At 46.2% G+C, this 22,046-nt stretch overlaps 3 protein-coding genes across 3 annotated transcripts; 2 read left to right on the top strand and 1 right to left on the bottom strand.

Moving 5' to 3' along the window:
* Nucleotides 1-1,977: 1,977 nt before the first annotated feature.
* On the bottom strand, nucleotides 1,978-9,549 carry slc40a1 (solute carrier family 40 member 1). The gene is made up of 8 exons (XM_052082635.1): nucleotides 9,187-9,549; nucleotides 9,010-9,077; nucleotides 8,082-8,241; nucleotides 7,394-7,509; nucleotides 5,846-5,972; nucleotides 5,406-5,654; nucleotides 4,391-5,029; nucleotides 1,978-4,283 (listed from the first exon to the last, which is right to left on the bottom strand). Exons 1-8 carry the CDS (start codon nucleotides 9,218-9,220, stop codon nucleotides 3,967-3,969), a joined length of 1,710 nt encoding a protein of 569 aa, XP_051938595.1. The 5' UTR covers nucleotides 9,221-9,549; the 3' UTR covers nucleotides 1,978-3,966.
* A 2,985-nt stretch (nucleotides 9,550-12,534) lies between these two features.
* Nucleotides 12,535-21,227, top strand: cops8 (COP9 signalosome subunit 8). The gene is made up of 7 exons (XM_052082659.1): nucleotides 12,535-12,701; nucleotides 13,027-13,097; nucleotides 13,173-13,221; nucleotides 13,464-13,596; nucleotides 20,040-20,147; nucleotides 20,238-20,300; nucleotides 20,816-21,227. Exons 1-7 carry the CDS (start codon nucleotides 12,630-12,632, stop codon nucleotides 20,893-20,895), a joined length of 576 nt encoding a protein of 191 aa, XP_051938619.1. The 5' UTR covers nucleotides 12,535-12,629; the 3' UTR covers nucleotides 20,896-21,227.
* On the top strand, nucleotides 15,421-16,998 carry trim63b (tripartite motif containing 63b). Its single transcript, XM_052082638.1, has one exon. It carries the CDS (start codon nucleotides 15,439-15,441, stop codon nucleotides 16,663-16,665), a length of 1,227 nt encoding a protein of 408 aa, XP_051938598.1. The 5' UTR covers nucleotides 15,421-15,438; the 3' UTR covers nucleotides 16,666-16,998.
* Nucleotides 21,228-22,046: the final 819 nt, after the last annotated feature.

Below are 22,046 nucleotides of genomic sequence, written 5' to 3'. Positions count from 1 at the left end.
GCAGATAAGTCCTCCTTCAAGTTGACCGCTTCGTTCTTTGCAAACAATTTAGGGCCTTGTGAGAAACCGTGATGCATCAGCATGTTTGGATGAACTCGGCGCGTTTCGTTGCATTGAAGGGGGGCCTGCAAAAAGACAGTAAAACTTGATTGTGACATCACAAGTCTTCCCGGAACCGATACTGCGGCTGATTTAGACCGCACCAAATAAAACCTTGCTCAGTCAGGCCCAAAGATCAATGAGTCTACAGTACAGGCATACAAAGTCCATCGTGGATTGAAAGAAAAGTGCGGGGGGGGGGGGGGGGCTGTGTGCCATCAGGAGCTCCAACTTGACCCACTTTCGCCGCTTGACACTGAAGCATACAAAATCTTGACATTGTTAGTAATCTTTTAGATTATGCGGAGGTTTCTTTTTGGTCTTCTTGCTTGCCACAAGAAGGGAAATGAAAACTGCTGATGAAAGTGAAGTCTTATCTAACTCTTGCTCCAAAACGTGATCTTGTGAAACTGCAGACTCAGGACTTTGGGATTTGTTAACGGAAGACAAATAAATTTTTCTGCCGAAATCTTCATCTTTGTTCCAAGCTGCTTGGTCATGCAGAGAGATCTTTTTTTGTGTGCCTTTTTATGCTGTGTAACAGGAAAGTTTTGCCGGCGGGCGGGGAAATGAACTTTTTTACGTTTGCAGTTTTTATACAAACTGATTTTTATTGGAAATGCAGGATGAGGTTTGAGTGAGTAGGGACAGCGCAGGAGCAATAAGCCAGGCAGTGAATTGAATTGAATTGAATTTTGGCAAAAAGTCCAAAGTCATTAAAATCATCTTGAGGATTTTGACGCCAGGACACAACGTCCTTTTTTTTTAACTTTGACTTCAATGTGAAACGAACGAGGTTCAATCATAGGCCGGTTTACGTTCAAAAGTGCATTACCCAAATTTTCACTCGTGTGGTTAATGATTAAATATATTTGATAAATGTTTTCAAATTTCAAGATGCCAATAACCGTGACATCATTTCAATGTCACCTGTGGCAATGTACAAACCGTTTTTAACACGGTGACATTGTTCAAAAGGTCCGCGAATAGGAGGCCGGCGCTTTTTCTTCAATTGCCGATGTTAGTCATCGTACGCGGTGCGACGTGGCGAATGACTGAAAGAGTTATAACGCTTATCTTGGTGCTCTAGATGCTCACTTTACGATTGAAGAAGATAGTCAATTGTTACATTAAATGACAAACTAAACCTTTATGAGGTCATGTTTCTCAGGTTTACTGTAGTCATTACAAATCGGAAGGTTGAAAAACGGTTCAGGAAGGAGCAGTACACGGTGTCTCTTGTTATGCGGTCTGTGAAGTAAAAAATCAAGAAATAAATTGGGGGTGGGGGGTGGGGTGCCATTGATAGGCAGAAAAAAAAATCACGCTCTCTTGATTCTGACTTTGAACCAAAATGGCCAACTTCCTGTTTAAAGTCAGGCATTGGTCCGAAAGCATTTTTCTGCGTTCTGTCACAACGAACACGTCCACCAAATTCCGCATCAATTGGCGAAGCTGCTGACTGGGGCATTTTCATTACCCGTGCTTCAAGTAGTTTCGTCTAATAACATCTGCTAGTCACAATCTAACTCTCATACTCTTTGAGGAACTGGTGGCGGTAGTGTAGTGGCATTTTTTGGGGGGGGTGGGGGGTTCATCCTTGAGACTTTTATGCGTCCTGTTATGATCGACACTTCCAACCACTTTCATGATAAATGCTATCCAGGGCTGATTTTTTTCCCCCCCCAACTTTTTAGCTGCATGAAATGCAGTCATGTGAACCAGTGACATCAAAAATCCACGTTTCCCCTCCCAGACAGAAACTCTTAAGCCACTCGTAAGTCTTTTCGCCAGGAAAACTTTGAACAAAAGGGATTCTGTGGCGGGAGGAATGTGCAAGCCAGACTGTGCAGCCAAGAATACTCAACACACACCCGATAGAATTGAAGGTCCTTTATTTTCGATGCCTCTTCCATTACAAACGGTTTCCTCAATTCATGGAGTGAAAAAAAAACAAAAAACACGCACAATTTCTCTGATTCGATGAAACACGCACTACGTTATACAGTGTCAGATTCATGCATATAAGTGAAGTTGGATCAAAATAAACAATTTGACAACACAGGGATCATAAAAAACATTTCAAAACTTTTTCAAAATTTTTTTTCCAACTGGATATATGGATTCCGACTGACGTTAATCGTTATCGACACAGAAAAGATGTTTCGTAATGATGGCGAAGAGCTTAGCAATCAGAGTCTGGTAAGGAACTGGAAAAACCGAGCTGCATCCTTAAGGCAAGTTTGCCTTTGGTTGCACAACTTGGACACTCCCCACAAAAAAAAAAAAAAAATTGGCCTTGCGTTCTACTGCATCTGGTGTGGCTCCCTCCCACAAAGAAACCATGGGTGGCCAACCACCTGGTGTTGAGTAGCTGTCGAGGACGTACGATGGAGCCAGTCAGTGTTTTTTTGCCTTGCTGAGATGCCGTTGCCATTTCCCCAATCAAGCCGTTAAACGACTATCCGTAAAACGGCACAGTTGTGTTTTGAGCTACCCGCCCCTTCTAAAAACTGCAGCTCCTGCATCCTTGAAGCCACATTTGGGGAGAGCCAAGCCAAACATGGCCTACATTCAGACCTCCTACCTCACAGGGACCGTTAGCGAACATAGTTCTGCACTTTTTTTCCAGCCACACCGAAAACCCGTGGACTTGTGCAAAAAAAAAAAAAAACCTCCGATCAGACATTAGGTGTAATGCCTGAGGTCAGTCATGTAAAGTGCTGGCATAACAACAATCACGGATGGGCCAGTGAGAAAAGAAAAGTCCACAGAGAAAGAACTGCAGCATATCAGAAATTGAGGTGGATTTGAAAGAACAAGTAAACAGAAATGACATTTGTAAAAAATATCCACTATTTTTGTTTTCTTGTCACCTGGTGCAAAAGTGGAATGCTTCCCTCGCTTCTTCCTTTCACACCACACATATGAACCCGGACTTTGGTAAATGAGAGCTATTGACGCAGCTGGATAGGTTTTTATTTCTCCCCGGCTAAGTGTAATATTGCTGACACATTTTCCTGAATAAATACCGTCCTCTGCATAACGCTTTTATCACGTTTAAAAAAAAAAAAAAAAAAAAGACTTGAGATCCGGGTGTTGCTGCTGTTTGGTGAAAGTAATAAAAAAAAAAAAATCTATATACATATCCCAACCTGTGTCAGCTAACGCAGGACGACAACGAAGACACTTGAAGCACCAATGACATCACTGCAATGTTGAATGTGTTAACCCTCCTGTTAGGTTTTGTTCTTGGGGCCAATGCAACCTACTTTGTTTAATTGTAAAAAAAAAACAGACTTTTTTTTTTAAATGTCCAAAGCCAAATTTGATTTGAATTTCCGTATCCATTAAAAACAAAAAAAACAAAACAATTATTACTCTTACAGTAAAACAAAATAAGTCCATCCAAAAAAGGACTTACATGAGCCAAAGTACAAATCTGTTTGGTTTTTATGGGTCAAGTTGACCCATAAGTCTTTTCCCGCTCTTTTTAGCCCATTAAATGCCTTTGTTATCTTGCACTAACTCGACCAACCGTCGTGCAATTTTGAAGGTCACATTGACCCATGCAAACCACGCCCCCATCTTTTTTTTTTTCTTTCAAATACGGAGCGAGTCCCATTGACCCATTTTGTGTTTATCCAAGACGCGACCATAACAGGAGAGATAAGAGAAACCTCTGCTTTGCCTCAACTTCAACTTTGGATTGGTACACATTGCAAAATGCTTCCATCGCAAGCTTTCGCACTCGACTGGCTACATGTGAAGACGTTAGTAACGCTGAAGTAGGCTGTAAGAGACGCTTGCCGTGTATGGATACCAAGCTGGATGGACATGCCAGTGATGGCCTGTGCGAAAGGCGGTTTAGACCACATTGGGAGGCGAGGGGCTGCCCTCCGCCTCGACCTTTTGCTCCGGCGAGCAGCAGAGGAACAGACGATGGCCGAGACTCTTGAAGGCGAAGTAAAAGTACATGACGTGGCCCGCCGCCACGAACGACACCGAGATAATGACCAGCAAGCCGAAGGCCTCCGGATTGGGCGCCAGGATCACCATGATGAAGTGCAGCAGGTCCAAGAGGTAATTCATGGAGTTCTGGACGCCGTTGATCACGCCTCGCTCCGACTCGATCACGTTCTCCTGGATCAGCTGAGTCACCGTCAGGTCAAAGGACCACAAGCCTGGATGGCGGGAAAAGTGGGTCGAATCAGTTTTTCCCAGGTAGGTAAAAAAAACCAAAACCTTTTGAACCTGGATAGTCTAAATGAGATGATCCACTGCGACTCACCGACTCTCGCAGCAATGACGCCAGCAAACAGCAAGCTAACAGACATGTAGGACGTCGGGCCGGGGAGATCTTCGGCCGGCGCGCTGGTGGCGGTCACGTTCCCACCGGAAAGGACGCTCATCAGGTGCTCGGCCTCGGGTAGCGCCTTCTCCCCGACCAGGTGGGGGTAGAGGTCCTGGAAGGGTGAAACGCTGAGATCCAAGGGGCTCCCCGGAGCGAAGACGGAGAAGACGCACAGCATGAGGCAGGAGAGCTGCGCCACGCCGGAGATGAAGCCGGTCCGGATCAGGCCGCACGTCTTTCGGACCCACGTGAAAGCCACCGTTCCGCAGATGCCCGACACGGCCGAGGCGCCCATCAGGAGGCTGAGGATGGAGCCGTTGAGGCCCTGCGTGTAGGCGTAGCCGGTCGTGATGCAGTCGAATCCCAGCACGGTCATGTAGAGGAAGGCCAGGGACATGCCGGCGAAGAAGATGCTCTGGTTGTAGTACGCCTTCCAGCCGGCCTTGAGGGTGCGCAGGGGTTCCGTCGCCTGGTAGCAGCACCCTCTCTCTTTGGGGGGCTCCGTCTTGACCGCCGGTACGATTGCGTTCATGAGGGGTTGAGAGGACTCCTCTGGACTTTGGCCTGTCTCGGATTCTGCAAAACAGAACCGCGGATTACCAATCCTCAATTCATTTGTAGAACTCAGTGGTTCCCGGTGTCTTTCAAGGCGCGTTCGGTGTCAAAGTCACCGAAAAGCTCCCGTGTTGCGGAGCGAAATGAGCCTCTCGCGTAGCCCATTGTTGAGTTAGCATTAGCGCTGGCCGCTAGCCACTGTTTTGCTGATGCCGGTCAGATGACATCCCCCGGAAAAAAATACCAGTAGTCACGTGACACCGTGTTGAAGGTGTCTTACTGAAGACCGAGGCCGATGGGATATCTGGGTCGCAGACTAACTCCGAGGCATGTGGAAGGGAAGATGCCGCATAGGACCGTTCAACCGTCGCCGTCCAAACGGTTGTTCGTTAGATACCTTTCGCACGGCTGAGTTGTTTGAGCTCCTGCTCGTGCTGCTCCTTCTGCCCAGCTTTGACCGCCAGAGCCGGCGTCTTCTGGTAGACCTTCCACAGCAGCGTGTACTCCAGTAACATGGAGAACAGGTTCCAACCCGAGATGAAGCCGCAGCCGATGAAGTGCGAGCCGAAGGCCATGATCTGGCCCACGAGCATGGGGGCCAGGATGTTGGTCAGCTGATCGATAATCCGCACCGTCGCGTTCATATCTGGCGCATGGGGGGTGAAAGGTTTATTGGAGCTGGTTTCGAGATTGATGCGGTTTGATGACGCACGCGGGTTACGAGTCCCCGTATCAAATGTGAAATCGGGAGAACGAGTCCAAACGGGAGGGTCAAAGTCCAACACGGATGTGATAAAGGATCGCGTGAAGTCCACATTTACGGGCGCAAACGCTCACCTGCCAACTTGCTGCTGTCCTGGCCCGCCACCACCACCACCCAGTCCCTCTGGATGGTGATGGACATGGCCGTGCTGGCCAGGTTGGCCACGTTGGCAATGCTGATCACCAGAATGTAGCAGACGGTCTGGAAAATCAAGAGTCCCCGTCAAGTCAAGTCAATGTCTTCCAGGTTTGGCAGAGCACAGAGGAAAAGAGTTTTCAAGAACACTGCCACATGTGGATGATAAAAAAAAAAGACAAGTACATGAAATAAGAAGTGCTCAGCACTTTGTATACAGCGCCGGTTGTTTCCAAGTACAGACTGAGCGAGAATGCATGCATTCATTCATTCATCTTCCGAGCCGCTTGATCCTCACTAGGGTCGCGGGGGGTGCTGGAGCCTATCCCAGATCTCTTCGGGCAGTAGGCGGGGGACACCCTGAATTGGTTGCCAGCCAATCACAGGGCACACAGAAACGAACAACCATCCGCACTCACACCCACACCTTGGGGCAATTTAGAGTGTTCAATCAGCCTGCCACGCATGTTTTTGGAATGTGGGAGGAAACCGGAGCACCCGGAGAAAACCCACGCAGGCCCGGGGAGAACATGCAAACTCCACACAGGGAGGCCGGAGCTGGAATCGAACCCGGTACCTCTGCACTGTGAAGCCCACGTGCTAACCACTGGACTACCGGGCCGCCAGCTAGAATGCATTCAATTGTAAATTGTATCGCGATGCACATTCAAATGTATCAAGTTTGTTCACGGGGGGAAATAAAGTCCACTAAATGAAGTGCTTACTTAGGGTGGCAGCAATTAATATTTGAACATGCGGAAGATTTGGAGGTATACGGCGCGCGCTGGATTTGTTGATCTTGCGTCGGCTACCGCCCAACACAGCTGTTGCTGCTGTCGGGTCAGAATAGTCACAACAAAAATGCATCGACAGGCCTGGTCACATTTCCCCGTGTGTCATATGACCCCGCCTTGGAAGAACTCGTTGACTTGCACGGCCCTTCGGTCAGACCCCCCCCCCCCCCTAGAGTCGTTAAACAAGTGTAAACACGCCTCTGGCACTAGCTAGGCTGTTGTTTGGTTTCTGCCTTTGTTGCTTTGCTCATGACGAGAGGCCTGTCATTAAAAAACAAAAGCAAAACAAAAAACAAAGTGGTTGTACAGTTACAATGATCGAGAATTCAGATTCTATTCAGTCAGTGACCACATTTGCATGGACGAGTAAATCTGGTTACTTGTAGTCTTCCCAGCATGACCCAGCATGACTTAGATTTGTTCTTGATTTTACTGCTTGGTGCTTTCTACCGCCTTTATTACCGATTTGTCTTACTGTTTATTGTGTATGTTAAATCGCTCCATGTACAGCACTTTGTATACAGCGATGGCTGTTTGAAAGTGCTCGAGAAATACTCTTGACTTGACTTTTCAAGGGGTCAAAAATAATACGGACGTGGAAGTCCATTATCAGTTAGCGAGCAGCAGCCGGTGGTGAAAGGTCAAAGAAAAGCTCCCGGAGAGATCACGTAACCCAGAATTTGAGCGTCTTACCAGCAGCCATCCGTTGTAGACCTCCATGAGCTGCTCTTTGAATTGGAATACCACCATGAGGATAATCCCGCACGTCATGACGCAACTGTTCTGCACGATCAAAGACGTCTGGGCCACTGTGGGCGGTGCAAAGAAAATGGACATTAGGGGACAGACGTGACCAAATGCAACAGATTGTCTTTTCGATGGTTTTCCTGCACCCTGATCCACCCTGTTGCCCTTTTGTCGCTCCCAAATGTGTTTGATGTGGTTGTTTTCGAATCAAAACACCCTCACCGTGGACCGGTGTACTAATAGAGGAGATATAGGTCAGGAAATCATCATCCAGTTATTGTTTTATGTTTTAATGGTTTCATTGCAGCCGGCGCGGATTGAAGACAAAGCTGTGCTATGTGCCGGATAACGCTAACCTTTTTTTTTTTTGTGAGAATAAATGAAAAGCATGCCGCAGCTTGTCATTTCTCCTCTCGTGCAGCCGGAATCTCACCCTTTTAACCTCAGACTGTCACAGGGATGTGGCAAATGTCAGACTGCCCCCTTGGAGTGTTATCCGGACTGTACAAGACGTTACTGATTTGCCCACCAGTTAACAAACATACACTGAACTGACAGGAAAAGCGCAGATTTTTTTTTTTGTGTGAGCCGTTGCTTATACACATTACGATTCATTCCAAAAAATGTTCCTCGCCTTTGAGTCGGGGATTCCTGTCCACCCAGTCGCCGATGATGGCGCCGAGCAGCAGCACGGAGCCGGCCACCACCAGCCCGTACACGGCGGTGAGCAGCAAGCTGTTGCCGTACAGCTCCACCAGGAACACGGCCACAGCGAAGTTCCACATTCGGTCACCCTGCAAGTTGAAACCAAAGCTTGCTTTCAAGGAAGCCGATGTGGTGGAAAAGGGACTTTTGAAGACTTGGATACAAAGAGCTGAATCTCTGGAGTGGCCATTGGATGTGAGATGAAACGACGACGTCAGACTTTTGCGAGCGTCCCGTTTTCTGAAAATGTTGCCTGAGTGAGCCGTCATGAATTTTAAAAGAGACGCGTGCTTCTGGAAGCTTATAATGTAATAACATGCTAATTTTCAAGCGCTAGAGAGTTGGAAAATGTAAACAGACCAGCAGAGATTTATAGACTTACTATTTTTTTTGTATTCAATTCAAATAATTCAAATTACTGTGACAAATCTTTAACATGATAGCATCTTCACATAAATGACTGCCATTATTATATTAATGGCATATTATAATAATATTGTTTAAAAGTCATTTAAGCATTTTTAAGACGTATGTATTCGCATCAATCATGACCTGTGATTAAAAATTTTAAAAAAGGATGAGCCCAGAATATATAAATATTGGTTTTTGGTGAATATTGATTTTTGGTAAGAGACAATGGATTGGTTGCTCAGTAATCTCTGGGACTAAAAACTCCTCACGCTCATATTTCAGCGAAAGGACATTTATTTTTCAATGAGAGTTATGTTTCCGTTTGTGTAATATCGGGGTCGAGAATTCAATCCCGCAAGCCATTATCTGTGAGGCCAGACGTAAGGACCAGTCAAACAAGAAGCCAACATTCCAAACCATAATGCAATAAAATGGATTTTGCTCACCCAAGTGGACAGTGCATGTCCCAAATAGATTAGGAATTTTGATGAAGTGAAGAAATCTTGAATGGATTCTGCAAGCGGGAGGGAAAATGTTACAAGCGTGGAATTCATCGCAAAAAAAAAATAAAAGAGGTCCAGGGGGATAATACAATAACAACAATAGAGTCGTTTAACACCTACCACAGCATGTCTTATTGGCTCGGGAATTTTCCATGTTTAAAAATCGATTGAGAAGAAAAACTCTGAAACCTTTTTTTTTTGTCCTGGTGTTACTGAGCTCGGCAACAATAAGACCACCAAGAAGGGGCGAAAAAAAAATTTCAGGCGACGTCTCTTGCTCTCCTTTTCCGCCTCTCCAAACTTAGCTATCACTGTAGCTGAAGTCGGAGAGAAATGCTTCAATTAAGCGGCGAGCGACGTGGAAAAAGCAGCCGAAAGCTGTTCGTGTTTTGGCGTTGTTTCCTCCCAAACGTCACTGTGCTGTAAGCGGCTCTCTGACGATGGTGCTGCGGCTGCAACTGCCGCTGTGTTTACGTCCAGCTCGGATTTAAGTCTTCTCCGCCCACCTTGCTTGACTCCGCCCCTTCTTGACCGTTGTCACGTGACCCTATCCTGAGTCACGTGATGCTGTCTTGACGCTGCTCGACTTCTGGAGTGAATAACCGAGTTTATTCCTCCTTTTTTTCTATTGAAATAAGACACTCCTAAATAGTTTAGTTGTTTCACCCCCCCCTAACTTTCCAGGGGTCTGTAACTTCACTTTTGCTAGGGCAGGCCTCTTGTTGTTTGTTTTCAGGCATGGGGTAACCAAAAAAAAATGCAACTGAGTTGACTCATATTTGACTTGTATTTTTATTATTGTGTTATCTAAGCCGATTAATGACAAATTTATGATGGGAGAGTCAAAAGGTTATCAAAAGGCGTAGTTGCTTTTACCACCTGGTGTCCGTTCAAAGAAGCCAATGAAGGGTTTCTAATAGGCAATCTATAACAATAAACTTGTACTTGATACTTGAGCCACCGAGGGGGAAAAAGGTCAAATCTCTGAGGAGTTTCCATTTACAAAACAATATGCAGTCTTTCTGGAAACAATTTATCTCCAGAGAAAAAGAAATCAACAGTTTTATCAGGGAATCAACATAAAATTTTTAAAAAATGCTATGATTAATATATTATTTTATTATTTCCCATTTTCAGTTTTGTTTTCCTAATTTTGTATTTAATTATTATGGCTCTCTGTAATCGTTTAAAACATTGTAGGTTTTTTTATCTGCTTTTGGATTTTAAAATGTACATTTTTACATGCTATTTTCATCTTTTTACATACAATGTTTTATTTCATTCTTATGGCTACCTAAAATTATTTTGGTTTTTTTTCTTTATTTAAAAGATGTAAAATTAAATTCAGATGAATTGACTCATTATTGGATCAAAACTGTTCATGCTAAAACCATCCATCCGCTTTCTCTCCTACTTAGTCTTATTTTATTTGATTATGTAACTTATGGAAATCAATTAGCCAACTCTTTAGTAAAGGACAATGAATTAAAAAATGTGTATTTTTCCATTCTAACCCATCAATTTCATGATGGAGGAAACAACAAAATGAATGCAACTGCCCTTGCAGGCCTGTCACTAATGAAATTGCTTACTTTGTTGTTTGTCCAGCCCTGCTCGAGACTGAGCAGAATATTTGAGAAAAGGACTGGTCAAACTGGGCCCACCACATGACCAAGCAAGCTATTAGCGCTCAGCGTGTCAGCAATTATCATGACTTGCATTGTGTCGCTGTCAAAAACACATTGACACACCCCCAAGCCCAATGTAAAGAAGGATTAAGTACTCGGGGAGGGGAGGAAGATGATCAGCCAGCACCCGAGTGACCAAAACACTGCACACCTGACTTTTTTGATTGCGCACATTTGGAACATCACAGGGTCACGGCCTTGGCACGTGTAAGGCAGAGAATAAACATGAAAAGGTCATTTGAAAACGTTTGCCCTGGTTTCCAAGAAACTAGATGGTCAACATTTCAACAGGTGTTTGGGATCGATACATCATATGCAGCTCATTACGCAAAGCTCACACAGTTGTTGCTGCCCCCAAGGGTAATTAGGTTTGCCAGATGAATGGATCGATACAGTTGGGTCCAACAATTTGGAGCAACTCCAGATTTTTGTACATATCGCATTTCAGTGCTTAAAAGCTGAAATTGAACTGAAAGGGTGTAGAATTCATTGAAATGTTAATTTGGTTAAGATATGCGGTAGTCCAGTGGTTAGCACATCGGCTTCACAGTGCGGAGGTACCGGGTTCGATTCCAGCTCCGGCCTCCCTGTGTGGAATTTGCATGTTCTCCCCGGGCCTGCGTGGGTTTTCTCCGGGTGCTCCGGTTTCCTCCCACATTCCCAAAAACATGCGTGGCAGGCTGATTGAACACTCTAAATTGTCCCTAGGTGTGAGTGTGAGTGCGAATGGTTGTTCGTTTCTGTGTGCCCTGCGATTGGCTGGCAACCGATTCAGGGTGTCCCCCGCCTACTGCCCGAAGACAGCTGGGATAGGCTCCAGCACCCCCCGCGACCCTAGTGAGGATCAAGCGGCTCGGAAGATGAATGAATGAATGAATGAATATGCGGTAGGAGGAGGCACATTTGTCAAATGTTTGCCTGTGCAATAAATAACTCCAAGGAAGTTCTGAATGATCTGAACAGTTTAAGTTGGAATGGTGTGGAAACAGTTGTGAAATGTGACGTTTTTTAAAAATTTGAACCATTTGGAATGGAATGTAATCTGGATGGATCACCACAAGTCACAATTCTTCGGTATTTCGTATTCTTCAGGATTTTTTTTTTAATTTGTTGTAATTTGGGGAATGTGTTTTGTTTGCATGTTATCTGTCCGTGAAACCATTCCAGCATTTTCAAGTTGGAATGTTTTGAATCAGTCAAAATTTGAGGAACGAGGATAAATACGCAAAATGAATTTGAGAATGTGGTTGAAAGTTGTGGCATTCTGAAAATGTAGCAAATATTTCAATGGGTGAAATAGTTGCCCAGATGTCTCGAATGAGCAGCACGGTTTGAATAGTTTGAAGCGGTTCAGGAATGTAGAAGGATTTGTCACATGTCTGCATACTATTGGGAATGTTCTTGTGGCAAATGTAGAATAATGAACATCGTCTTAATTTGGTGAATGTGGACATTGTTTCCAAGATGTCCTCAATAACCAGACCCATTTGGATTTGGAATCTTTAAGAAATATGGAAGTCCGTCATGTTGATAAATTGTATATACTGCCCTCTTGTGGCCAAAAGAACAAAGCACCGTTTCATCGGGCTGTTTTGTTCATATTGATACTGTTCATTATTCTTGATCCATGTTTGTTTATATATACTACTATTTTTTATTAGAATGAAATGTATTATTATTATTATTATTTGTTGTTATAGAAATACTTGTAGTATCATTGTTATTAACAATATTTGTCTTCGTACTACAGGTACTACTACTACTACTAGTACTTGCTCTCCGTCAAGTACTTCCGGGTCACCTCGCTCGTTTCGGGAAGTAAAGTGAAGTTGCTCAGCGAAAACAAGAATCGCAAGAGGGTTAATCCTCCTCATCATGCCTGCCGCGGTGATCATGGAAGAAAACTATGACAAATTATTAGAGCAGTGTGAAGCACAAGAGCTCGAGGTATGTCACGAGAAATGTTCGAGTCTTTTCAGTGATGTGCGTGATGTTCCTGTTGATTTCTTGAGCTTGGAACAGCATCTGACCCGGTCTGGTGCTAACGTAGTAAAGCTAACGGCACCCGACTAACGGATTAACAATACTGTATCGACACATTTACAGTTTTTAACGGAATATATCGTTGCTTTTGCCCTTGTTGCATCTTGTATGTTGGTTGAGCAGGAGTTCAGCAACGCGTTGACGGGTGGCATGGTTGTGGTGGGCGGATCAATCTAAAAGTCGCTTGTCATAGTTACTTTACTTCTATATTGTTGTTTTGTTCCAACAGGCACCAGGAGGCATTACGACCCCTCAAGTTTATGCTCAACTTCTGGCACTGTATTTACTACATAATGATATGTAAGTTACGTGTATCATATAAAAAAACACGATGCAGTACAATTGTTTATTGACGTGTCCTTGTGCGTTGTACAGGAATAATGCCAGGTATCTTTGGAAGCGGATTCCCCAGGCAATAAAAGCGGTAAGAGCCTTCTCTCCATCAGCTTCACCGGTGTAAACAAAGAAAGTTCATTTCAGACCGTTTCTCGTGGCTAAAATGTATCTTGTTTTATATTTTTAATGATGCTAATTTATTACATTGCATGTTCCTATTCTACATTTGTCTTTTACATTTGCTCTCTAAACCGAGGTCGTGCTTTATGCTTGTGGGTGAACTCCCAATGGTGACAACATTCAAAGTTGCTTTTTCTTAATCATACTCAGGCAAATCCCGAATTAGCAGCAATCTGGACAGTTGGCCAGCACATTTGGCAACGAGATTTCCCCGGCATCTACACATCTATTGCGGCTTATCAGTGGTCGGAAAACATTCTCCCAGTAATGGAGGCCCTTCAAGGTATGTCTTGCGTCGTTGGCAATGGGACAATGTGTCCGTATCACAATACACATGCACGCCCTTTTCATGTCTTACAAACCCAATTGCAATGGAGTTAAAATAAAAAGAGGATACACCTTAGGTTTAAGGTTTATTTTTCTGGACAAAGATCTTTTTTTGGGGTTGGTGGGTAGAGAGAAAAACTCTTGCTTACAGTTTTGGCTGATGCCTCAGCCTTCAATACTTCCTGGTGACACAACAGCCGAATCCGTCATAGCGCCCTGTTCGGCCCTATTTAATTCAATACATTAGACAGTATATTTCATAATTAAAACTGATGGACTTCATTGCCTTCAGAAAATAGCCATTAGCTTCTCAAACGTTGATAGAACGTTCAAAGAAAAGGTGAAGTAATCATGAACCTGCGCCAGCTTTTCGGGACCGTGTTGCAGCCATAAAATATGGTTGTTTGCGCAAAACAACAAAGTTGACCAGTTTGACTCTGAAATGTGTTGTCTTTGTAGTAGATTCAACAAAATGTAGTTTGAACATGATTTGCAAATCCTTATTTTCTCTTGTATTTATGTTTTTGTGTGGATTTGGCATGCGTTGATTGTATTCGCCAGCAGGGGGCGCCAATTGACCACTGCTTCAAGACAGTTAGGGAGCTATGGGAAATAAGAGAAAACTTTTTTTTTAAATCCAGCTTTCGGCACCACCTCCAGTTTCATTCTACAAACTGAAAAGGTTTATCTTATCATGTATTTCGCATTCACGTGTTTTTTTTTAATCTTTACTTTGGAACATTTGCATCATGTGACGTTCACTTGTGCAAGCGTTTTAATAATAGCATCTCCGTCATGTTTACGGGGGGCCGCCTCGTGTTGATGTCCCAGTGGTGTGCGGAAGCTGACGTACGGTTTGTCACAAGACAGTTTGTGGAACTCGCGAGAAAATAATTCCCGGTGGATACCTTGACAGACGTGAAGCGAAATATTTCACTCTAAAATGACGAGTCGACAAAGCTGGCTGAAGGCTCCAGCTATGCTCGTTTCTTTCAAAACCATCAGCATTCAGGGTTCAGGGTGAAGCGATGCATGATAAACAATCATACAGCAACAGATTTTAGTCAAGTCCGTCATATAAATCGAAACTTTAGAATAGATCCATTTGACACACAATACAACAAAAGCGACACAAGCATTAGCTTTGAATTCAATTTTATTATGCTGCACATTGACTAAACTAAAAAAAACAAAAAATGACTAAAGTGTCATGGGGTGTACAGGGTTCAGGAACTGCGATATATATTGTGTTTTATAGTAATACTCAACTGTGCTCAAATTTGATATGTATTTGTGGTGAAAAGTCAAGCGTGGAGAGCCTCTGTCACCGAAATTGAATGGCACCGCTTTATTGTTTATCGTTTCCTGTCTTTGTAACAATTAGCTTAGTCACTTGGTTTGCGACGGAGAGTCTCTTCCTGTAATTTTGTCCACAATGGTCCATTAGAGTCACGGTGGACCGCGTCCCTCGGTGCGCGCCGATATTCTTTTCACGAAAAAATATTTAGAATCGGTCATGTTAGATCGATAAGAAAAATCAGTTTTGTTGCGAAATCGTTTGTCTCCGTTTAAGAGACGCACAAACAAACAAGCCGACGGACGTATGACGGCGTCTGCTTCACACGATGTACACTTGCTTGTTTTGCGTCCAGTCACATGCACCCTGTTTATTTCTCTGCCCGTCCACCACGTCCACCTCTCACTTCCAACTGGGACATGTGACACTTGCTGCATTGGGCAGGCGGGGGCGGGTCATTTCTGTGAAAAGTTCAACGGGCCGGCCAGCAAGCAGGCAGGAATGTGCGCTTCGGTTGGTCGGATCGAGTGTCACCGGCTGGAAGGGAGGCGGTATAAAGGACGGCGCCGCCGGTTCCCCGGACAGAGTAGATCTATAAGTGAGCAAGCGCACCGCCAGACGAAGGGAGCGTCCACTGTCATTCATTTCAAAAAGAAGCCGGACATTTTCTTTTCCACCATGGACGTCCAGAGGACCGGATCCTTGGTTCGCCCGCCGAGCCCGATGGACAGCCTGGAGAAGCAGCTGAGCTGCCCCATCTGCCTGGACATGTTCACCAAGCCGGTGGTCATCCTGCCCTGCCAGCACAACCTGTGCCGCAGCTGCGCCAGCGACCTCTACGACTCGCGCAACCCCTACCGCTTTTCCGGCGGCGTCTTCCGCTGCCCCACGTGCAGGTTCGAGGTGGTGCTGGACCGCCACGGCGTCCACGGGCTCCAGCGGAACCTGTTGGTGGAGAACATCATCGACATCTACAAGCAGCAGGTGGAAGTGAGCAGCGGCGGCGGCGGCGGCGGCGGCGGCAACACGGAACCCTCCCTGAAGCCCAAAGAGTCCAAAGAGCCCAAGTGCCAGGAGCACCAAGACGAGAGAATCAACATCTACTGCAAAAGCTGCCAGATCCCCACCTGCTCCATGTGCAAAGTGTTTGGGCAGCATCAAGACTGCGAGGTGGCGCCTCTGGAGAGCGTCTACCAGATCCAGAAGGGCGAACTGAGCAACGCCATCGACAGCCTGGTGGCCAGCAACGGCCGCCTGCAGTCGCTGCTCATCCAGATGGAAGACGCGTGCCGCGCCGTGCAGGAAAACGCCCAGCGGGCCAAGCAGGGCCTCTCGGAACGCTTCGACCTGCTCTACGCCGTCCTGGAGGAGCGCAAGACCGTCCTCCTGGAGCAGATCGGCAAAGAGCAAGACGAGAAGGTGGCCCAGTTGCGGGCGCTGTCCCAGCGCTACGGCGAGCGACTGCAAGCCAGCGCCGACCTCACCGAGTCGGCCGTGCGGGCGCTGGAGCAGAGCGGCGCCGCCGAGTTTCTGCTGGCGGCCAAGGGCCTCATCACGCAGACCAAAGACGCGGCCAAGGGCTCCATGGGCGAAGAGCGGCCCGAGCCGGGTTTCGAGAAGATGGATCATTTCGCCGTGGCGACGGAGCACGTGGAAGCCGTGCTGGCCAAAATGGACTTTGGCTCGGACGACGAAGATGACGACGAGGACGAGGAAGAAGAGGAATGATGGAAAATCGAAGTGTCGCCGGACTTAATGTGCTTGCGAAGGTGTTCCGACGAGAGTCATGCAGGGACACGAGATGGAGTGTTGCGCGGGATGGGGGCTAGCGTCACTCGCCACTACTTTCAGTGCAATATTTTAACATCGCTGGTGAATACCTAACTTTCCTTTTTATACTTTTGTACTTCTGGATCACTTGAATGTCGGCGTCAAGTTTAGAACGGCGATTGTCGAAAAGATGTGTTGCTTTTTATTTCAAACGTAGCGGGTGCTTTTAGCCGATGTCTCACTTTGTCTTGCACTTGAATGCAACCCCAAATAAAGCTGCATGACATTCAATTGTCAACCGTCTTTTATTGGCGGCTCAAAGAGTCGCCCGTTGGGGAAGCGGCCATTGTTCTTTTGACGTGTTTCCATCGGATCGCGTCCTTTGCGCTCTCGGCCCGCATTTAAAAATAAAGCCATTGCCACGTCCCCCCCCCCTCCGTGCTTTGCCTTTGCCGGTGAAATCGGGGGGCTATTTTTAAGAGGTGAGAGGGTGAGAAGTGATCGCTGCCCTAGAATAGACTGCCAGAGAAGGACATGCCGGGTCCTGTTGCCCCCACCCCCCATCCGCGCACCTCCCCGATAAAACCGCCACTCTTCCACTTGGACATCTTTTTCTGTATGTTACACAAACATAAAGCGTATTTGACAATAAAGTTATATTCAATTCAATTCAATTCAATTTTCTCAGCCCGACTGTGGATCGTCGGAAAGGCCGACGCAGTTGCCGCTTTCCCGTCATGGCCGCGGGGTCGGGAGGCCGCGATAAAAATACATGTCTGCTTGAGGGACCGGGTTACGGAAAGCCCCTCGAGATGACCCGCTTGGGCTTGATTGCGCACTCCTTCTCATCGCTTTCCAATGTGCAGCTTCAAAATGGCTCCAACGTCGCGAGCGCTTTCATTAATAACCCGTCGGCTGGTCGAATTGACCTGCTTTGAAAAACAAACAAACAAACAAACAAAAAGGAGCTAAAGATGGCGGCCCCGTGGTAAACGCATCGACCTCGCAGTGCAGAGGTACCGGGTTCAATTCCAGCTGCAGCCTTCATGTGTGGCTTTTGCATGTTCTCCCCGGGCCTGCGTGGGTTTTCTCCGGGTACTCGGGTTTCCTCCCACATTCCAAAAACATGATTGAACACTCTGAATTGTCCCGAGGTGTGAGTGTGAGTTGCGCGTATGGTTGTTCTGCTCTGCGTGCCCTGCGATTGGTTGGCAAGCGGTTCAGGGTGTCCCCCGCCGACTGCCCGAAGACGGCCGGGATAGGAAAAAATAAAATAAAGCCGATCGGAAAATGGATAGATCCAAAGATAATATTCATTCATTCATCTTCCGAGCCGCTTGATCCACACTAGGGTCGCGGGGGTGCTGGAGCCCATCCCAGCCGTCTCCGGGCAGTAGGCGGGGGACACCCTGAATCGGTTGCCAGCCAATCGCAGGGCAGACAGAGACGAACAACCATTCGCGCTCACACTCACACCTAGGGACAATTCAGAGTGTTCAATCAGCCTGCCACGCATGTTTTTGGAATGTGGGAGGAAACCGGAACACCCGGAGAAACCCCACGCAGGCCCGGGGAGAACATGCAAACTCCACACAGGGAGGCCGGAGCTGGAATCGAACCCGGTACCTCTGCACTGTGAAGCCCACGTGCTAACCACTGGACTACCGGGCCGCCTTCCAAAGATAATATTTCATTTTAAAAAAACGCATCATATCATAAAACATCTGCAAACCTTACTTTGAACTTTTCCTTGGTTCACGCAAGTTTTGATACCCATCTGTCAATTGAAAGTACATCACAAAAACATTGTCGCCAAAGTGTTGCGGCTTGCCAATACGCATTGCAGCAAAATTCCAATCTCCTCCGTTTCAAGTTCTTCAAATGACGATTTTTTTTTTTTTTTTTTTGTGCCCGTGCCACATGTACTAATGTCAAGGACGGCCTAGCGACAGCCGGCTCACTTATTTCCCGGCTGCCGCTTTGCTATCTATCACATGCTGTGTTGAACTTGGCCCGCGCGCAAAGAAATCTCAAGACTATCCAGCTCGTCCGGAGCCAAATGTACTTCGTCAGGAACTCGGCGTCGTCGTCGCGTTCACGACACGGTGTGTCGTTCTCTTTGCTTTGACGCGTAGTTTTCCATGAAACTTCCAACGGCAATAAACAACTTGAAGCAAGCGCTTGGCCGCCATTTTGGAAACACTTTTACTCAGGGCCAAAACTGCTCCTTGTTGTGAAGTTAGCACCCACCGAAGAGTAGTAGATGTAGTTTTATACCGTCATTATGGCCTAAAATGTTTTTATCGGACAAATATTTGCTGTCTAAATGACAGCAAGATGTTCTGACTTGTACGTTGCTGTCGGATTGGATTCGCGTTAGCCGCTAACGTAGCAGGAGCCACTCAAATGAGATTAATGTTCCGTTTGGACAGAAGCACGCGAAACACGGGTGAGATATTTTAACATAAACAGGACAACCGGATTGACTAAATGATCAAAACTCATCAAGTGTTGACAGCAAAACGGCGAGAGAGAGAGCGAGAGAGCGCGGACGGGAAGTTTGCTGGACGGGACGATGGGGGAGAAAAAACAGTCTTGGCCAATCTTGGGACTTCTCCTCCCAGCTGTCTTTTCTCATCCGACCGTGTTATTGTCCCGGCTGCTGCCCGCCGCGCTTCGCACAAGTGGGGGTGTTGATACACATAAGCAAGGTTGCTAGGACACCAAAAACGCGGGGCCGCAACCCCCCCGAGGTATTCAAGTGAGAGCTGCCGGAGCGCATTTTTGCCTCGTGGCCCCCTTCGCACTTGACTCTTATTTTCCCAAACAACGGCAGGCTGGGGGGGGGGGGAAATAACGCTGGGGCACCTTTGACATTTGAGATGCTTTACCCCTGGGGGTGCTCAAATGGAGGCCCACGGGCCCTAAGTGGCCCACGTGCTGTGGCCCCTCGATCCATTAAAATAATAGCAATAAATAAATACATACTGTACACTATTATTTATTTTTTGCTCATATTTTGTCCTTATTTAAAATGGCCTCTTTCCTCTGTGGCCACTAATGGCACGGATGAAAAATTATTGGCAGCCTCCATCCATAAAAACCAGCGGAGCCATAACACTGCCACTGACACTGGAATAATTAAAAAAAAATCTGTCCATGAAAAAAGATGGGACATGTGACAGCATGATGTCTAAAAGATGTTCCGATGGAAATATCTTGTTTTGTCGCCAATACAATTACACTCTCACAATTTCATTTTGCCTTTTCGTTAGATCGACAACTTACGAATGGGGTTGGCCGATGTCATCGCTCATCCTTTTACTTTGCAGAGAGCACGCGACAGAGGGCCCACGGCCTCGTGGCGCAGGCGTACACTTCCATCAGCGTTGAAGATTTCGCCGCCTTTGTGGGCTACTCGGTGGAAGACAGCGTCAAAGGTAAGCGGCGACAACCAGCGCCGCGCGTGAGGCGAATGATGCGTTTGGGAAGTTGCGAAAACATTTTTTTTTTTTTTGTCTCGACTGAAGGTGTTGTGAGCCAAGGCTGGCAGGCGGATCCCGCCACCAGGATGGTGATGCCGAAAAAGCCAGGTAGGTGGCGCACTTGCGAGTTTTAAGCGGGGGCTGACATTTTCACAGCCAAGCTTGCACTGCTTTATTTTCCCGAGGCCAGAAGTGTCGTGCTAGTAAGCTCCCAGACAATTTTTTTTTAAAAGACGTACTGTCACATGTCTTCATTTCTGTGAACCAATGAGGAACATCTGCTGCACACATGTTCAACAGGCTCCTTCCACCACCGTCCCCGCACCGATCAACTAAATCACTTGAGATTAAAAAAAAAAAAAAATCTGTCCGTTTGGGTTAACCTACAGCGACGCCCCGCTACTCTTTCGAGTCAACCCAGTCACCTCCGCGACGTGAACGAGACACGGGTGCCGGTGAGATCATTTGCGGATGTTGACACCCGAGTGGAAACACGTGGCAGGCCGTAGTGGCGAGTTAAAATCGGGAGAGATGTAAATGGCGGGGTGACTCAATGGACGTCGCGTCGCCCCCCCCCACCTCAGCTCACCATCACCGTTTTTTTTTTTTTGTTGTCTGCGCAGATCCTCCCCCTGTTTCGTCGGTTCCCAATGAGCAGCAGTTGGCCAGACTCACCGACTACGTGGCTTTCCTGGAGAACTGATAAACCGCAACAAACCCTCTCAACCGTTTCTTCTTAGATTTGTGTCGACTCACCACCGTGCGTGCATCATCTTATGATAAAAAAAAACCAAAAACGCTGTGGTGTGATTATGATTTCTGTTTATGTGTACCATAAACTTTTCTCTCTCTATATATATATCTATACATACTGTATATATATTTTCGCTCGGCAAAACTGTTGTCACGGGTACTTTTCTTCCTAACTTTGCACGAGGGTGTTTTGATGTCCCACGGAACTCGTGCTGCCCTTTCTCCCAGTGTATCTTTTGACATTTGGAAAGTGCTTTTTATCTATACATAGTCGTATGTTTATGTGCGTATGTACGGACTCATGTGTGTTGGCCCACGCCTGCGCGGCCATGTGTTGAACAAGCACCAACGGGCCTTCTTGACGGTGCACATGCCAGCGGCGGTGCGAGCGTGAGAAGTGACCCGACTCCCTGCCGTCCTTGGAAGATGTCTGCCAGGACTAAATTTGCTTTCTTGCAACACGTGCCCATGGGCGGATAAACATATCGGACCGGATGATTTGAGGAAGCTGAACTTTTTACCTGGCTGTTTTTTTGCATTGTATTTTTTGAACCTGTAAGGGAAGCCAGATATCAAAATAGAGAACAAAAATTGTTTTTAAAAAACACGAGTTGGAAGTATTTTTTGTTTTACATTTGTAAGTTGAGGGGTTCGTAGGTTTCTAGTGGTTAAGCTGTACTTAAAGAATGGGCAAAATGAGAGATGGAATCGTTTGAAGGCAGTCTTTTATTTTCCATCCGCAAATCCCGAACGAACACTCCTATTTCCGGTCACAAAAACACTTCCTGTTTCTCTTCAGCCAATCAGACGCAAGCAACACAAGAATGTTTCAACAATTATTAAACAGAATATAAATTGGGCAGCCATATCATAAAAGAATAAAATGCTCAAATCTAAAATGAAAATAATAAATTAACATAAGCATACACATTTGAAAATAACTCATCTACAGAGCCCCAGACATGACTAGCAACATTTAAAAAAACGTATTTGTACACACGCTGAAACTATTATGTACGCAGGAGGAAGCACTTTGTGGGCACGAACTACAAAAATCTAAATATATTTTTTCTCCAAATGTCATGTCTGGGGCTCCGTACT

The sequence above is a fragment of the Hippocampus zosterae genome, chromosome 12 (genome assembly GCF_025434085.1).
Source record: "Hippocampus zosterae strain Florida chromosome 12, ASM2543408v3, whole genome shotgun sequence".
NCBI classification, from domain to species: Eukaryota; Metazoa; Chordata; class Actinopteri; order Syngnathiformes; family Syngnathidae; genus Hippocampus; species Hippocampus zosterae.
This window is presented reverse-complemented; position numbering and strand designations above follow the sequence as displayed.

What these genes read in the sequence shown, in the direction of transcription:
- slc40a1 (XM_052082635.1), bottom strand. Translation starts at nt 9,220, where the DNA reads ATGGAAAATTCCCGAGCCAATAAGACATGCTGTG. An exon ending in CAGGAATCCCCGACTCAAAG is followed by an intron (nt 7,510 to 8,081) that starts GCGAGGAACATT and finishes CACCGCCCACAG; the next exon opens with TGGCCCAGACGTCTTTGATC. An exon ending in CGTCATTGCTGCGAGAGTCG is followed by an intron (nt 4,284 to 4,390) that starts GTGAGTCGCAGT and finishes CCCGCCATCCAG; the next exon opens with GCTTGTGGTCCTTTGACCTG.
- cops8 (XM_052082659.1), top strand. Translation starts at nt 12,630, where the DNA reads ATGCCTGCCGCGGTGATCATGGAAGAAAACTATGACAAATTATTAGAG. An exon ending in GTGAAGCACAAGAGCTCGAG is followed by an intron (nt 12,702 to 13,026) that starts GTATGTCACGAG and finishes TTGTTCCAACAG; the next exon opens with GCACCAGGAGGCATTACGAC. An exon ending in GGTGATGCCGAAAAAGCCAG is followed by an intron (nt 20,301 to 20,815) that starts GTAGGTGGCGCA and finishes TTGTCTGCGCAG; the next exon opens with ATCCTCCCCCTGTTTCGTCG.
- trim63b (XM_052082638.1), top strand. Translation starts at nt 15,439, where the DNA reads ATGTGCGCTTCGGTTGGTCGGATCGAGTGTCACCGGCTGGAAGGGAGG.